General features: G+C 40.4%; 1 protein-coding gene across 2 annotated transcripts in view; it reads right to left on the bottom strand.

Annotated features, from left to right (window-relative positions):
• Window positions 1-10557: 10557 nt before the first annotated feature.
• LOC139455638 (organic cation transporter protein-like) overlaps window positions 10558-15970 on the bottom strand; it is a 36044-nt gene continuing 30631 nt past the window's right edge. For both annotated transcript variants that reach the window (XM_071237194.1, XM_071237193.1), the window contains exon 10: window positions 10558-13195. In XM_071237194.1, the coding sequence (XP_071093295.1) occupies window positions 12962-13195 (234 nt within the window). In that variant the 3' untranslated portion in view covers window positions 10558-12961. The remainder of the gene's footprint in view (window positions 13196-15970) is intronic.

Raw genomic sequence — 15970 nt, 5'->3', positions numbered from 1 at the left:
ATGCATACAACCACACAGATCCCTGGGGTACGCAGAATATCAGATCAAACGGTACGCAACAGACTGGACTGTTCGACGTCATGTATTGACCCCACGTCATCTGGCGGACCGTCTGCTTTGGTGCCAACAGAGGGTTAGATGGGCACGTGCAAGGTGGAGAAATATACTGTTTACTGACGAGTCCCGTTTCCTACTCACACGTGCTGATGGGCGCGCACGTGTCTACAGACGTCGGGGTGAACGTTACGCCTCCAACTGTGTACAGCAGGTTGTCCCATTTGGCGGCGGGAGTGTCATGGTATGGGCCGGAATTCATCACGGTGGTAGGACGCCTCTCGTGCATGTGGCAGGTGCATTGACAGGTGTGCGTTACAGAGACTTGATCCTACAGCCTTACGTTCTTCCTCACGTCAACGTTCATGGCGGACAGTTCCAGCAGGACAACGCTCGACTGCACGTGTTTGTCAGGACTTCTTACAGCACAACAACATCCAGACATTACCTTGGCCAGCCCGGTCACCAGATTTGTCCCCGATTGAGCATCTGTGGGACGAGTTGGATCGACGCGTTCGCAGAAGGAATCCACCGCCCCAAACACTTCCGGCGCTTCTTGGTGCACTTAAGCATGAATGGCAACACATCCAACACCGTGTTATTGACAACTTGATTACATCTATGGGTCGTCGGTGTAAAGCGGTGATTGATGCACGTGGTGGGCACAACCGATACTGACATTTTCTGTACCTCTGTGACATTAACTGTATCGTGTACGTGTCTGTCTAGGTGACACGATTAATGTTTTGAACATTGTGTATATTGATCTTCAAATAGTGTTTCAATTATGGTTTCTGTGTCATATTTTGAAACAATCGCATTATATTACATTTTGTAAGTCAGTGTCAAGTTTCTTTTTTTGAAGAGTATATATAACATGGTTAAGCCCTCAGTGGTGCTATGAACTCAGTACGGCTTGATATATTTGTCGTGTAAAACAGGAGTTTGACGATTCACAGTTTAAGGTTATCAGTGATAGAACACCTTGACTCAAAACGAGGACTTCTTCACAACAACCCAACAACTTGATCAGCGTGATCATTATGTCGGCTCGATCTGCCGTGATCTGTGTGGCCTACCACATTTGTTATCTCGTAATGGCAGCCGGTTTGAACTCTGTTGATCACACACCAATTCGTTATCTTGGGACATCAGTGAAGATTGTAATGCAGCTAGGATATCATGAGCTTGAGGCTTTTAGTCTGTAACAACTTGTATGAAATCTTCACCAAAATACAGCAATAGACATTGGCACCATACCCGTGCTCGTGGGTTTCACCGAAGTGGTAAACGTCTAAGACCTGCATCACTTCGGGCTTATCTCCCACATTAAGCGGACACGCCGCGATATAACTGGAATATTGTTAAAAGCGGCGTTAAACCCAACTCGCTCACTCACTCAAAAGTGAAGATAGGGGAAGATAACGCAAACCTAATTAAATAACAGTTGGTATCGTCTACCACATGCAGCTATACGGACAAAATAAATATACACGTCGGACAGCACTCAAAACGAGCACTGTGTTTTCGGACTCTGGTCGACTATATTCAAATGTAAATGGTTTAGTAACGCAAGGGTAATATATTCCATAAAATTGTTGCAATAATTATGTACATCCCTGTTTGAGGGCTGAAGTAAAACCAACATAGAACCTTAGAGGTTTGTTTGTTTTTAAGGCCGCACTTAGCAATATTCCAGCTATATGACGGCGGTCTGTAAATAATCAAGTCTGGACCAGACAATCCATTGATTGACATCAGAATTAAAACCGGAATCATAACTATAATTTGCTGGGCCAAACATGTTTCTATTGCCACAATCATCAAATGCTCATTTTGCCAAAACGCATCCGTGAAAACCACATGATCTTTGCATGGGCACAATGTACATGTGAAACAAACACGAAGCCTATAAACATGCAAGGTTTTCGTCTTTCTGTTCACTTTAACTTGGCGATTGCACAATGACATACTTCGACTGAGAAAAGCAGAGAGAATCTATGATTTAGATTCTAGTTACCTTCAGAACAATTTGGTTACCTATGTTCTGAAGTGAGGTTCAAGACTTCAATTTATATAGTCTTGCCCCGTACTTCACCTGAGTGAGTGAGTGTGGTTTTACGCCATGTTTAGCTATATTCCAGCAATATCACAGCAGGGGACACCAGAAAGCAGCTTCATATGCTGTACCCATGTGGGGAATCAAACCCGGGTCTTTCACATGACAAGTGAATGCTTAACCACCCACCTGCCCCTCTCCACCGGAACCCTCATGATCTACATACATGTTTGGCAATATTACCCTTAGAAACTGAGGAGGATGATTTTTTGTAATGTATAGTTAGATCATTAACTGAAAAGTTTAAGAAAAACCTATACACTACTCATCTTCAAAGCAAATAACAACAGTAAACAAGTTTATTAGGTGTATTATTTTACTTCCTTTCAATCAAAAAATCTTCTCAAAATGGCTTTGTGTGAAAAGATGATACAGTGAAACCCTGTTACTCTGGACCCTGTTATTCCAGAAGCCCTGTCTTCCAGGCGTTTACTGTTAGGAATGTGCACAACATTACAAAAGATGTTACTTTGTACCCATTAGTGCTGTGATGATACACCGCTTCGGTGGATCGTGATTTTTTTTCAATCACAGTCGCACACAAAGTAAAAAGTATCGATTCTGAACTTCAATCTTTTCCTTAATAACTGTTACAGAAGGCGCTAATTAGTAGTGACAGTTTATAGTGAAAACGTAAGTATTTTCTTCCCTTGTGCCATACTTCACACTGCCAACTATACATCAGGTATTTGGCCATTCCATCCAGGAAAAGATGGCTTAGAGACTGCAGATAAGAGTACATGCAAGTATCATGATATATATCGGATCATAAGTAAGGTATCATGATACATATTGGATCGCACACTTGGTGTATCGTCCCAGCCCTAGTACCCATGTTTTGTTAATCCGGATGATAACATTGTGAATGGTACTGTCCAGATTAACAAGGTTTCACTGTTCATGTTTCAGAATAAATATGGCAAAAATACTGACAAAATGGTCTACAACCAGTATCCATTTCACGAAACAAGTTAAACATCTTGTCAAATGACAGATCATGATTATATAACATGGAACCTATTTATATTACCACAAGCGTACAAGCAAAACATAGGGCTCATGACAGTACATTATTGGATCAAACACCTTCCATCCTCCCCACCTTGCATGTGGAGGCAATTTCAAAACTTATCGCATCAGTGACAAAGAAGATGTCCGATGCTATTCCCTATCTTGATCTGTACCAAATGTACCCGAATTATTTTCAGGTAAACAATTGACTTGCTTTTGCATGTGTGTGTGGTGGCTGCCACCGATGGAGCAGGATATGTCACCTTTTCACAAAAACACCCAGTCTCATCACTATTTGATAGTGATTCATAAACACATGATCATAATACAGTCGGAATCGTACAATCGCCTTCTAATAAATATGTAAAGGGTTTTGTTACACAGTATATTAGAGTCTTATAAATAGACTGTCACCAGCTCCCTACATGTATGTAGTGTACCTATAATTAACACATATTTTTATCAACTTTAAATTATGACATCACACCACTATTTTCAGACAAACACAAACATTCTAGTGGCTAACAATAATTTCTAAAATCAAAACATTAGAAACAATTATTTTGATATGACATACAGCAGTATTTAACCTTCAAGACATTCAAATATCAGCCATGCAGGTAATCTTCCCAGACACCCTTTTACACATACTACTGAGTAGCATGGGCAGCCTTGATATGCACTACCAACTTTTACAAAACTCAAATACCTAATGATCAAACAGGGACTAAGCTCCATTGTCTGCCACCCATTTCTAGTGTGGGGCTGGATCTTGTAATTAGTGGTTTGCAACTGTGACATTGTCTTGATGTAAATAAGCTACTCATTTACAGCTGGATTTTAATTAGCAGAAACAAATAAAAAAGACATCAAACAACTTGCTGGGACTACCAATATGAAATTTGGATCATTATAACTTAACCTCCAGTGACCTTGACCCTGTATGGAGGTTAGCCACAAGTTGATGTGATCAAGGCCCTGCCTTAAATATCACAAACACTAAGTTTCATCAAATTTCCAGTCAAAAATACTTTCATTATAACTTAACCACCAGTGACCGTGACCTTGTATGGATGTCACCCAAAAGTTGATGTGATCGAGACCCTGCCTTAAATATCTCATATACTAACTTTCATCAATTTCCAGTCTAGCTTTTTAGATGCCCAGTTCAAACTGAGAGCTTGACCTTCAATGTTATCATGTAAGGAAAATTCTTCTTGGATATGAGGAGGTATATCAGGAATGAAGCCTCTGTCATCTGTCATAAATTGCATGTGGTTGAGAAAACCAAATGCGGCAGTGGCAGCAGCAGAGCTCAAAATCAAGCAAACACATTCAGTAGCCCCCATTTAATAATTTGGGAAGAAGTATACAACAATCATTGGTGTCCATTATATTATAATAATTCCAATATTAACCTGGTACATGTATCTGGTGTTTTCTGAAACTGATATGTATCTTGAGTATATATAAGTAAAACAAAAATCTCACAACAAAAAACAAATGTAGGTCTGTTGAACAGAAGCCCACAAGTAACAAGACTGAGTATAGGTTTTTCAAAACAACGTTTGACGTCATTGTTATTTACCAGGAGGGTGTCCAGCTGTTACAAGAAGGAGCCTGTGCCAGATAATAGCAAGATATCTCTAGATACACAATACCCTGGAACTGTTCTCATGTGACCATGAACAACATGGCACAAACCTTTAAGTAAAAATCTATAGCTCTAAACAGAAAAAAACATGCAAAAGAGACATTATTGCAAAGGATTTCGAAAAAAATACAACAGCAGATGCACTGATTGGTTAAAAGATGCCATCAGTAAAGATCAGAAAAAATAAAAAAACACAATTCTGAGTTGATCATGATCAGGAAAGCCATAGCTGTCATGAATGACCATGACATTTACTCAAATCAAAGGTTATCCTGACAGCAATGCAGGTCTTTCACTTTCACTGGGTACTGTACAGGCAATGTGAGCGCCTTCTTGTACCTCCCATACTCCCCTGGAGTACCCATCCACCATGACTTCTGGCAAAGCTAAACTAGACATCCCTACTGTAAATCATGAAATTAATGCATCACCAAATTAATGTGAGTGCCACCCCCTACCCTTAATTGATTCTTTGACAGGGCAACCAAGAATGAACATGCCATCATGTTTGGCAACTGTGATAAATGTTTGATCAATTCCGATGCGTAAACAAACTTATCCCACTTGCCACAGTACTTGGTGAGAAGCACCAAATCTAGCCCTCAGTCACACTGCTTATGTTTGTCATTGTTTCTGGCATCAGCAGTGATGATAAACTCCAAAATGTCCACATTCAAATCTGTCCCTTTATTTATCTGAACAACGGAGATTCCCATGGAAAATATACAATAAAGACATGAACCCCTGAAGACCCCTGAACACATGCATCAGTAGATAGGAAAGCAATGTAATACTATCTAGGCATTAAGCACCTGCACTGAGAATTCTTGAGGGACTTTGCTAAATGCAAACAGAATAATGAGTACAAGGAGAGTTCCCTCACTCTCACAATATTACTGCTGCTGGCTACAATAGCTTCAGCCTTGTAAGAACACACAGCTGTAATTACTGTGCAAACACAGAGGATTAACCAGGCAAATGCATATCACTTCAGCAAAATTTCTCCTGTCAAATGTTTTCTTTCGCAATAGACCAAAGTGACCATACTTGTGATTCCCTACAAATGCAGTTTTTGATTTGTTAGTTGTTTATCGCTGCACTCAGTAATATTTCAGATATATGACAGCGATCTGTAAATAATCGAGTCTGGACCTGACAATCAAGTGATTGAAATCATGACCATCGATCCACGCAATTGGGATACGATGACATGCATCAACCAGCGATCCCATTAGTCAAGCATAGTCGTCTCTTACAACAAGCATGGGTTGCTGAAGACCTATTTTATCCTGGTGCGGTGAGGTGGTGTGAACTGGGGTTTAACGTCTCGTCCAAGATTATTGCACTTATATAGCGACGTGCATGCACGTGTATGTCTGGCTGCTTGTACTGGTCCAGACTGATGCTAATTTATAGTGCTAGCTCACTGAGATACCATGTCGCAGTTTAACCTGAATACCCCACTCAGACACAGTATACTAACTCCGAGCCAACCAGTCCTTGTTTTGGCCCCTTAATGCCGAGCGCCAGACAGGGTAATAAGTACCATCTTTTAACGTCTTTTTGGTATGACACAGCCAGGGATGGAACCACGGACCTTCCGCTCTCTGGGTGGACGCTCTACCACTAGACCACGGAGGCGGTTCTATTCTAACCTGGACCTTCATGGATCTACAGTACAGTATATGAACTGTGTATTTCAATAGGCAGCCATCTGCAATATTTGTTTGTTTGTGTGTTGTTTAACTCCTCACTCAGCAATATTCCCTGTATATGATTGCAGGTTGAAAATAATCAAGTCTGGACAAGCCAACCCAGTGACAGACATCATGAGCATTGATCTACGCAATTGGATGCAAGGACACGCATGAACCAAGTCAGCGAGCAAGAGCACCCAGTTCTGTTAGTAGCCTCTTACGACAAGCATGGGTTGCTGAAGACCAATTATAACCAGGAACATTTGTCTTAACACTGAGTCTGCCATGTCCATAAGGAAACAGTACACATTAGGCTCTTGTTACAATAATGTTCCTTTGACCCTCCCAAACTTAAAATAGTCCCCACTCAGGTTGTTTTTTTCTAAGCAATGTTAAGAAACAAATTTTGTTTGCTTCATTAAAATCAACTTTTAAGATTTGTAACCAACTAAATAAATAAAAGAAATTTCTCCTTCCCAGTCAGCGTTGTCAAAAAGAATATATACTCAGCAACAAAAGTTCCTGTGACTGCCCTATCCAATCGGTTGCATACAAGAAAAACCTAAAATACAAAAACATGTAGCACAAACGCAACCTCAACAGAAAAGCATGACCTTTATGCAGCAATCATGCAATTGATTATGTAAACCAGGGTATAAAAGCATGCGTGTTGTAAGGATTTGGTATGCATTGTTTCTTCTTGTCTTGATAACTGCAACGCGGAAAAACATCAAATCTTAATCATTATTTGAAGTTTGGAGATGCCATCCCTATCTGAAATTGACAGCTTGAGAGCCATTGGTATGCTCCAGTCAGGAACGTCGCAGCGTGAAGTTGCTAGGTGATTGAACATGCACAGAAACACCATTTGGACAATATGGCAGCGGTGGCAGCAAACAAACACTGTCAGAGACCAAGCAAAGCGACAGGCCCCCATTACAATTGTATGTCAAGATCACTGGATTAGAACCACCCATCTGCAAAATCAGTTCCTGCCTGCAACAATCACTGTGAGGAGCATCCCTGGCTTTTGTCAAATATCGGCACAGACTGTACATTGCCGCCAGGCGTTACAGAATTGTTGCGAGGAGACCAGCAAGATGTCCAATTCTGACCAACAATCACCACCGATTGCATCTGCAGTGGTGTAGACAGCGAGTTTGTTGGACGGCAATTCAGTGGAGACAGGTTCTGTCCACCTCTCCTACAGGGATGGCCGAATATGAGCATAGGATGTCGCTGTGAACGTTACGCTCAGAACTATATTGTGGAGGAGGACAGAGTTATGGTGAGGAGAGGAATCACCAAGCAACATAAAACTTGTATGCAAGTGATCAATCGCAATTTTAATGGGCAGCGTTACCATGACGAGGTCATCCATTTTATCGTTGTGCCGTTTTTGAACCATCATGGACCTGGCATGAGTTTTCAGCATGACAGCGCCCAACCCCATGCAGCCCGCGTTGTTCAACAAGCACTTGGACAGAACAATGTGAATGCGATCCCATGGCCTGCTCGCTCTCCAGATCTTTCTCCAATTGAACAAATGTGTGATGAAATTGGCCGTAATCTCCGACGTTTTACGTTCTCTGACTACAGTACAGGAACTTAGAGACAGGCGGGTGGAGATATGTGGGATGCCATCCCACAATACTGTGTTAGACGGTATTTCCATACAAGGAGATGCATTGCATGGATCCAAGCAAGAGGATGACACACTAACTACTGACGCGAGAATTGACAATTCCGTTCTGGCATCTTTCTCATGTCATAACGTCATTTCTGTGCTAGAGATGTGTCATCAAAATGTGTAAACTTCTTTTACTGGTCCATTGTCTGTTTGAAATTATGAATTCTTTAAGATATGTGCGTCTACTTTGATGAGGTTCTTGTTTGATATCGTGTCACAGGAACTTTTGTTGCTGAGTACATATTCATACTGGCCATAACATCAGATATGCAGAGTTTATACCATTATCAAAAATTCAAAAATACAATAATGCCGTACATCACTTACAAATTCAATGATAGCATACACCTTGCCTCACATACCAGAATAAAAAACATAGCTACTAGTTATGATCAGGAATGTTTACTCTAACTTTTCATAGTGCAATCAGACTTGTACTCTGCTTGTGTCAAGAGTGCTTTGTGCAGCCAGATAGCTAGCTGAGACAAAGCATGAGCATGGCACCAGTCTATCTATTGAGAGTTATCTCCCTTCATTTATTGGCATCAAATGAGGTCAAACAACAGACACACAGTGAAATGTCAAGAGCCAAATATTTCTGAAAACTCTAATTAGATTTGGGTTTGTTTCTTTAAATAATTTCAAAAATAAATTGCTGGTATGGGGGTTCAAGCAAAGGATAAAACACTAAACATAGGCGAGTGAATCCCAATTTCCATGTCATGGTATACAGCTTCTGGAAAGAACCCAGTGTGTAACAAGGAAAAACAATTTCTCGCTAACATTTCACTGAAAGAGTTTCTGTTCCAAAAGAGTACTTAATCCTTCAACACAGAGATTGACTGAGCTAGTAAGATGGTTTTTTTCAAAGCTTTCAGCAATATTCCAATTAGACACACACAGATGAGCAGATGCTTACACATACACACACACACAGACGAACAGATGTATACACATACATTCACACACAGAGGAGCAGATGCTTACACATACACACACACAGATGAGCAGATGCTTACACATACATTCACACACAGACGAGCAGATGCTTACACATACATTCACACACAGACGAGCAGATGTATACACATACATTCACACACAGACGAGCAGATGTATACACATACATTCACACACAGACGAGCATATGTATACACATACATTCACACACAGACGGGCAGATGTATACACATTCATACACACAGACGGGCAGATGTATACACATTCATGCACACAGACGAGTAGATGTATACACATACATACACACACAGACGGGCAGATGTATACACATTCATACACACAGACGGGCAGATGTATACACATTCATACACACAGACGAGTAGATGTATACACATACATACACACACAGACGGGCAGATGTATACACATACATACACACACAGACGGGCAGATGTATACACATACATACACACACAGACGGGCAGATGTATACACATTCATACACACACCGACGGGCAGATTTATACACATTCATACGCACACACAGACGAGCAGATGTATACACATTCATACACACACACAGACGAGCAGATGTATACACATACATACACACACACAGACGAGCAGATGTATACAAATACATACACACACACAGACGAGCAGATGTATACACATACATACACACACACAGACGAACAGATGTATACACATACATACACACACAGACGGGCAGATGTATACACATACATACACACACAGACGGGTAGATGTATACACATACATACACACACAGACGGGCAGATGTATACACATACATACACACACAGACGGGCAGATGTATACACATTCATACACACACAGACGGGCAGATGTATACACATACATACACACACAGATGAGCAGATGCTTACACATACATTCACACACACAGACGAGCAGATGCTTACACATACATACACACACACAGACGAGCACATGTATACACATACATACACACACACCGACGAGCAGATGTATACACATTAATACACACACACAGACGAGCAGATGTATACACATACATACACACACACAGACGAGCAGATGTATACACATACAAACACACACAGACGAGCAGATGTATACACATTCATACACACACAGACGGGCAGATGTATACACATACATACACACAGACGAACAGATGTATACACATACATACACACACAGACGAACAGATGTTTACACATACATACACACACCGACGGGCAGATGTATACACATACATACATAAACAGACGAACAAATGTATACACATACAAACACACAGACGGGCAGATGTATACACATTCATACACACAGACGAGCAGATGTATACACATACATACACACACAGACGGGAAGATGTATACACATACACACACACACAGACGAACAGATGTATACACATACATATCACACAGATGCAAAGATACCCACAGACATACATACACACACATGAGCAGATGTACACACATACATACACACACAGATAAACAGATACCCACAGACACACATACACACACAGATAAACAGATACACACATACACACACACAGATGAGCAGATGTATACACATACAAACACACACACATAAACAGATACCCACAGACACACACACAGATGAGCAGATGTACACACATACATACACACACAGATAAACAGATACCCACAGACACACATACACACACAGATGAACAGATACACACATACACACACACAGATGAGCAGATGTACACACATACATACACACACAGATAAACAGATACCCACAGACACACACACAGATGAGCAGATGTACACACATACATACACACACAGATAAACAGATACCCACAGACACACATACACACACAGATAAACAGATACACACATACACACACACAGATGAGCAGATGTATACACATACAAACACACACAGATAAACAGATACACACAGACACACACACAGATGAGCAGATGTACACACATACATACACACACAGATAAACAGATACCCACAGACACACATACACACACAGATGAACAGATACACACATACACACACACAGATGAGCAGATGTATACACATACAAACACACACATACACATTTCCATGTCAGATATTCCATATAAATATATTCTGAATCACAGTCTGAAATCACGTTCAATAGGTATTGCTCCATTGGAAAGGAATGTACATAAAAGGTGTATGTATAAACATGATGACAAAGTCAAATAAAACACCCAAATAAAATGGGAGCTAAAATACTCTGTTATTAATTACAGACAGCTAGAACAGGCAAGACAGGCCATCATTGTGAAGCACCTTAAGATTACTTATCTTCAGAATTACATTTTCTTTGAAATCAATCTGCCACAAAAACAAACATTCATCCCACCATCATGGCATCATCAGCCTGTCAGACGTATAAATGATTCTACTCCAAACTCACAAAACATACAGCATCCAATACCATGACAATATGCATCACGTACATCCCCACATTTTCTCAAATAGCTGTTAGTCGTAAGAGCACTATTATGAATATAATATTCTTCTCATTATTGCTACATATCCTCCCTTAACATTTCACTACATTATGATGAGGGATTGGGTATTTAACCGAACGAACCTTCATTCATGCTGGAAATTATTCTTTTGGCAACATAAAAAACGCTTTATCTGAATTTTGATAATTTCAGTATCTGAAAATCAACTTCACTTTATTTGATGAACTAAAGTCATCATAGTCCTACATCTGTGAGGTTCCTCATCTGAAACCTTACTTCCTCCACAAGATGAAGGATAGTCTGGTGGAGAGGCCACCATTTCTCTTTTGATGTTCTCTGTTAATCTAACAAGTTCCCATCCACTACAAGATGAAGGATAGTCTGGTGGCGAGGCCACCATTTCTCTTTTGATGTTCTCTGTTAATCTAACAAGTTCCCTTTCCCCTAGAAATATAGAGGATATTATATGTGTCTTGTGAAATATCATGTTTCTCCTTTCGTGTGATGGGGGAAAGAGGTGATAATTTTAAAAAAATTAAAAATATCTGCTTTCCCCTTTCACAAGAGTAGGGAACCATGATATTTCATGAGACACATGGAATATACTAATTATTATACACTTATTGTGTAGATGTCTACCAGAATTCTTTTTTTTTTAATTACAAATATAAAACCTTGAAATGTAAATTCTCTCCAACATGCAGGGATGTTCCACCACCCCTTTATAATTGTGACTTTAAAAGTAGTTCTGAGTTTGCAAAATCTTAAAAATATAAAAGTAATGAAGAGTTATTTTAGGTCACTAAAACTCTTATATACAAAATCAATTTAAAAACTATTCTTGAAAACTAGGAGACCACTGTTGGAAGCAAAGGAATACATGCTGTTCAAGTAACAAAAATGGCGCTTTGCGAAATGAAGAATCTCGATTGACGAGTTAAATGAGAAATTTACAATTTTTAACAAAACATTTTCAAGAGAGAAACAAACGTGAGGAAGCGATGTTTGCAAAATTGGAACTAACGCAAGAGTTTGTGTATGGGCTAGAGTCTAGCCGCTAGACACTTAAGATAATGGGAGACAACTTGTGGGGAGGTAGCTCATGTATGACAATAGTTCCATAAAAGTGATATGTTCACTGCAGTGAAATATGAAGTGTTATGTTCACAGTAGTGAAATATCAAGTGTTATGTTCACTGCATTGAAAATATCACTTTTCTCATATTCAGAAAACTCAATCTTCCACATTGAAGTATATGATAAGGACTATAATCTAGTTGAGACAGCACCATCTTTCTCCTGGGTGCCTTGTTTCAGCAGTTCCTTCTCATTCACCGTCTCAGTAAGTTCAGCAGAATGCAGCTTCTCTCCCTCAATGTCGTCAATGGTGTCAGGCAACTGTTGAAGGTGGGTTTCAGGCAACATTATGGCCAAGAGGCCCGAGATTAGCATCATCACACCGAACACAATCACTGGCACAGACTCAGAGGTATAGTGACCCTGCAAAAGAAAATCAAGAAGTGTCACTGCACTGAAGCTCACCTGGTGTTTGTACTCTAAGAGTGACACATCAATGTTGGTGGAAGTCATACCTGCAGCAAGGTGGAGTGAGTGAGCTAATGTTGTTCATGCCCAAGAATGGATGCAGCTTTTACAAGAGGTTTTTTGTTTCATCAATTGCTTCTTTTCACAGAGGTGGGGTCTTTTTCATCAATTACAAGATGTGTGCAAATAATCCGCAAGGACATGAATATTTTATATATGAATAAAAAAGATATGTCAAAGATATCAATAAGCAAACCTCATCACACTTTGCAGTCACATATATGCATGGACACCTGATGACGATAATGGAACAAGAAAATGTTAGGAAGTGGACAGTTTCATAAATCTTCATAAATTATGCATGAATACGGATTCATAACTTGAGTTATGTGCACGATAAAACATGTCCAAGAATTATCTTACTTATAAACGAAAAGAAAAATCTAAACAATTTTATGTTTAAAAACACACTTTCAATGAACCTAAAAAAAGTATTTCTTACTGGAGTCTTGAAAAAGAGATTACAGAACCTCTTAGAGACAGAGGGACTTTCTATACAACATCCCTGGGACAGAAGTACTTTCTATACAATATCTCTGGGACAAAGGGACTTTCTATACAATATTCCTGGGATAGAGGGACTTTCTATACAACATCCCTGGGACAGAGGGACTTTCTATGCAATATCTCTGGGAGAGAGGGACTTTCTATACAATATCCCTGGGACAGAGGGACTTTCTATACAATATTCCTGGGACAGATGGACTTTCTAAACAACATCACAGGGACGGAGGGGCTTTTTATGCAATATTCCTGGGACAGATCGACTTTCTAAACAACATCCATGGGACGGAGGGGCTTTTTATGGAATAGCCCTTGGACAGAGGGATTTTCTAAACAACATCCCTTGGACGGAGGGGCTTTTTATGTAATATTCCTGGGACAGATGGACTTTCTAAACAACAACCATGGGACAGAGGTACTTTCTATGTAACATCCCTGGGAGAGGGGGACTTTCTATGCAATATCTCTGGGAGAGAGGGACTTTCTATACAATATCCCTGGGACAGAGGGACTTTCTATACAATATTCCTGGGACAGAGGAACTTTCTAAACAACATCACAGGGACGGAGGGGCTTTTTATGCAATAGCCCTTGGACAGAGGGATTTTCTATACAACATCCCTGGGACGGAGGGGCTTTTTATGCAATAGCCCTTGGACAGAGGGATTTTCTAAACAACATCCCTTGGACGGAGGGGCTTTTTATGCAATATTCCTGGGACAGATGGACTTTCTAAACAACATCCATGGGACAGAGGTACTTTCTATACAATATCCCTTGGACAGAGGGATTTTCTAAACAACATCCCTTGGACGGAGGGGCTTTTTATGCAATATTCCTGGGACAGAGGGATTTTCTAAACAACATCCCTTGGACGGAGGGGCTTTTTATTCAATATTCCTGGGACAGAGGGACTTTCTTAACAACATCCCTTGGACAGAGGTACTTTCTATACAATAACCCTTGGACAGAGGGACTTTCTATACAATATCTCTTGGACAGAAGAACTTTCTATACAATATCTCTGGGAGAGAGGGACTTTCTATACAATATCCCTGGGACAGAGGGACTTTCTATACAATATTCCTTGGACAGAGGGACTTTCTATACAATATCTCTTGGACAGAAAATTTCTATACAATATCTCTGGGAGAGAGGGACTTTCTATACAATATCCCTTGGACAGAGGGACTTTCTATACAATATCCCTGGGACAGAGGGACTTTCTATACAAAATATCCCTGGGACAGAGGGACTTTCTATACAATATCTCTGGGACAGAGGGACTTTCTATACAATATCTCTGGGACAGAGGGACTTTCTATACAATATCCCTGGGACAAAGGGACTTTCTATACAATATCCCTGGGACAGAGGGACTTTCTATACAACATCCCTGGGACAGAGGGACTTTCTATGTAACATCCCTGGGACAGAGGGACTTTCTATACAATATCTCTGGGACAGAGGGACTTTCTATACAACATCCCTGGGACAGAGGGACTTTCTGTACAATATCCCTTTGACAGAGGGACTTTCTATGTAACATTCCTGAGATAGAGGGACTTTCTATGCAATATTCCTGGACAGAGGGACTTTCTATGCAATATTCCTGGGATAGAGGGACTTTCTATGTAACATTCCTGAGATAGAGGGACTTTCTATACAACATCCCCGAGATAGAGGGACTTTCAATACAACATCCCTGGGACAGAAGTACTTTCTATACAATATCTCTGGGACAAAGGGACTTTCTATACAATATTCCTGGGATAGAGGGACTTTCTATACAACATCCCTGGGACAGATGGACTTTCTATGCAATATTCCTGGGACAGAGGGACTTTCTATACAATATCCCTCAGATAGAGGGACTTTCTATACAATATTCCTGGGACAGAGGGACTTTCTAAACAACATCACAGGGACGGAGGGGCTTTTTATGCAATAGCCCTTGGACAGTGGGATTTTCTATACAACATTACTGGGACGGAGGGGCTTTTTATGCAATAGACCTTGGACAGAGGGATTTTCTAAACAACATCCCTTGGACGGAGGGGCTTTTTATGCAATATTCCTGGGACAGATGGACTTTCTAAACAACATCCATGGGACAGAGGTACTTTCTATACAATATCCCTTGAACAGAGGGATTTTCTAAACAAC

This window comes from Haliotis cracherodii, unplaced genomic scaffold, assembly GCF_022045235.1.
Source record: "Haliotis cracherodii isolate W230 unplaced genomic scaffold, xgHalCrac1.p SCAF_11, whole genome shotgun sequence".
Classification (NCBI taxonomy): domain Eukaryota; kingdom Metazoa; phylum Mollusca; class Gastropoda; order Lepetellida; family Haliotidae; genus Haliotis; species Haliotis cracherodii.
Note: the sequence above shows the minus strand (reverse complement) of the source record. Positions and strands in the feature narration are given on the sequence as shown.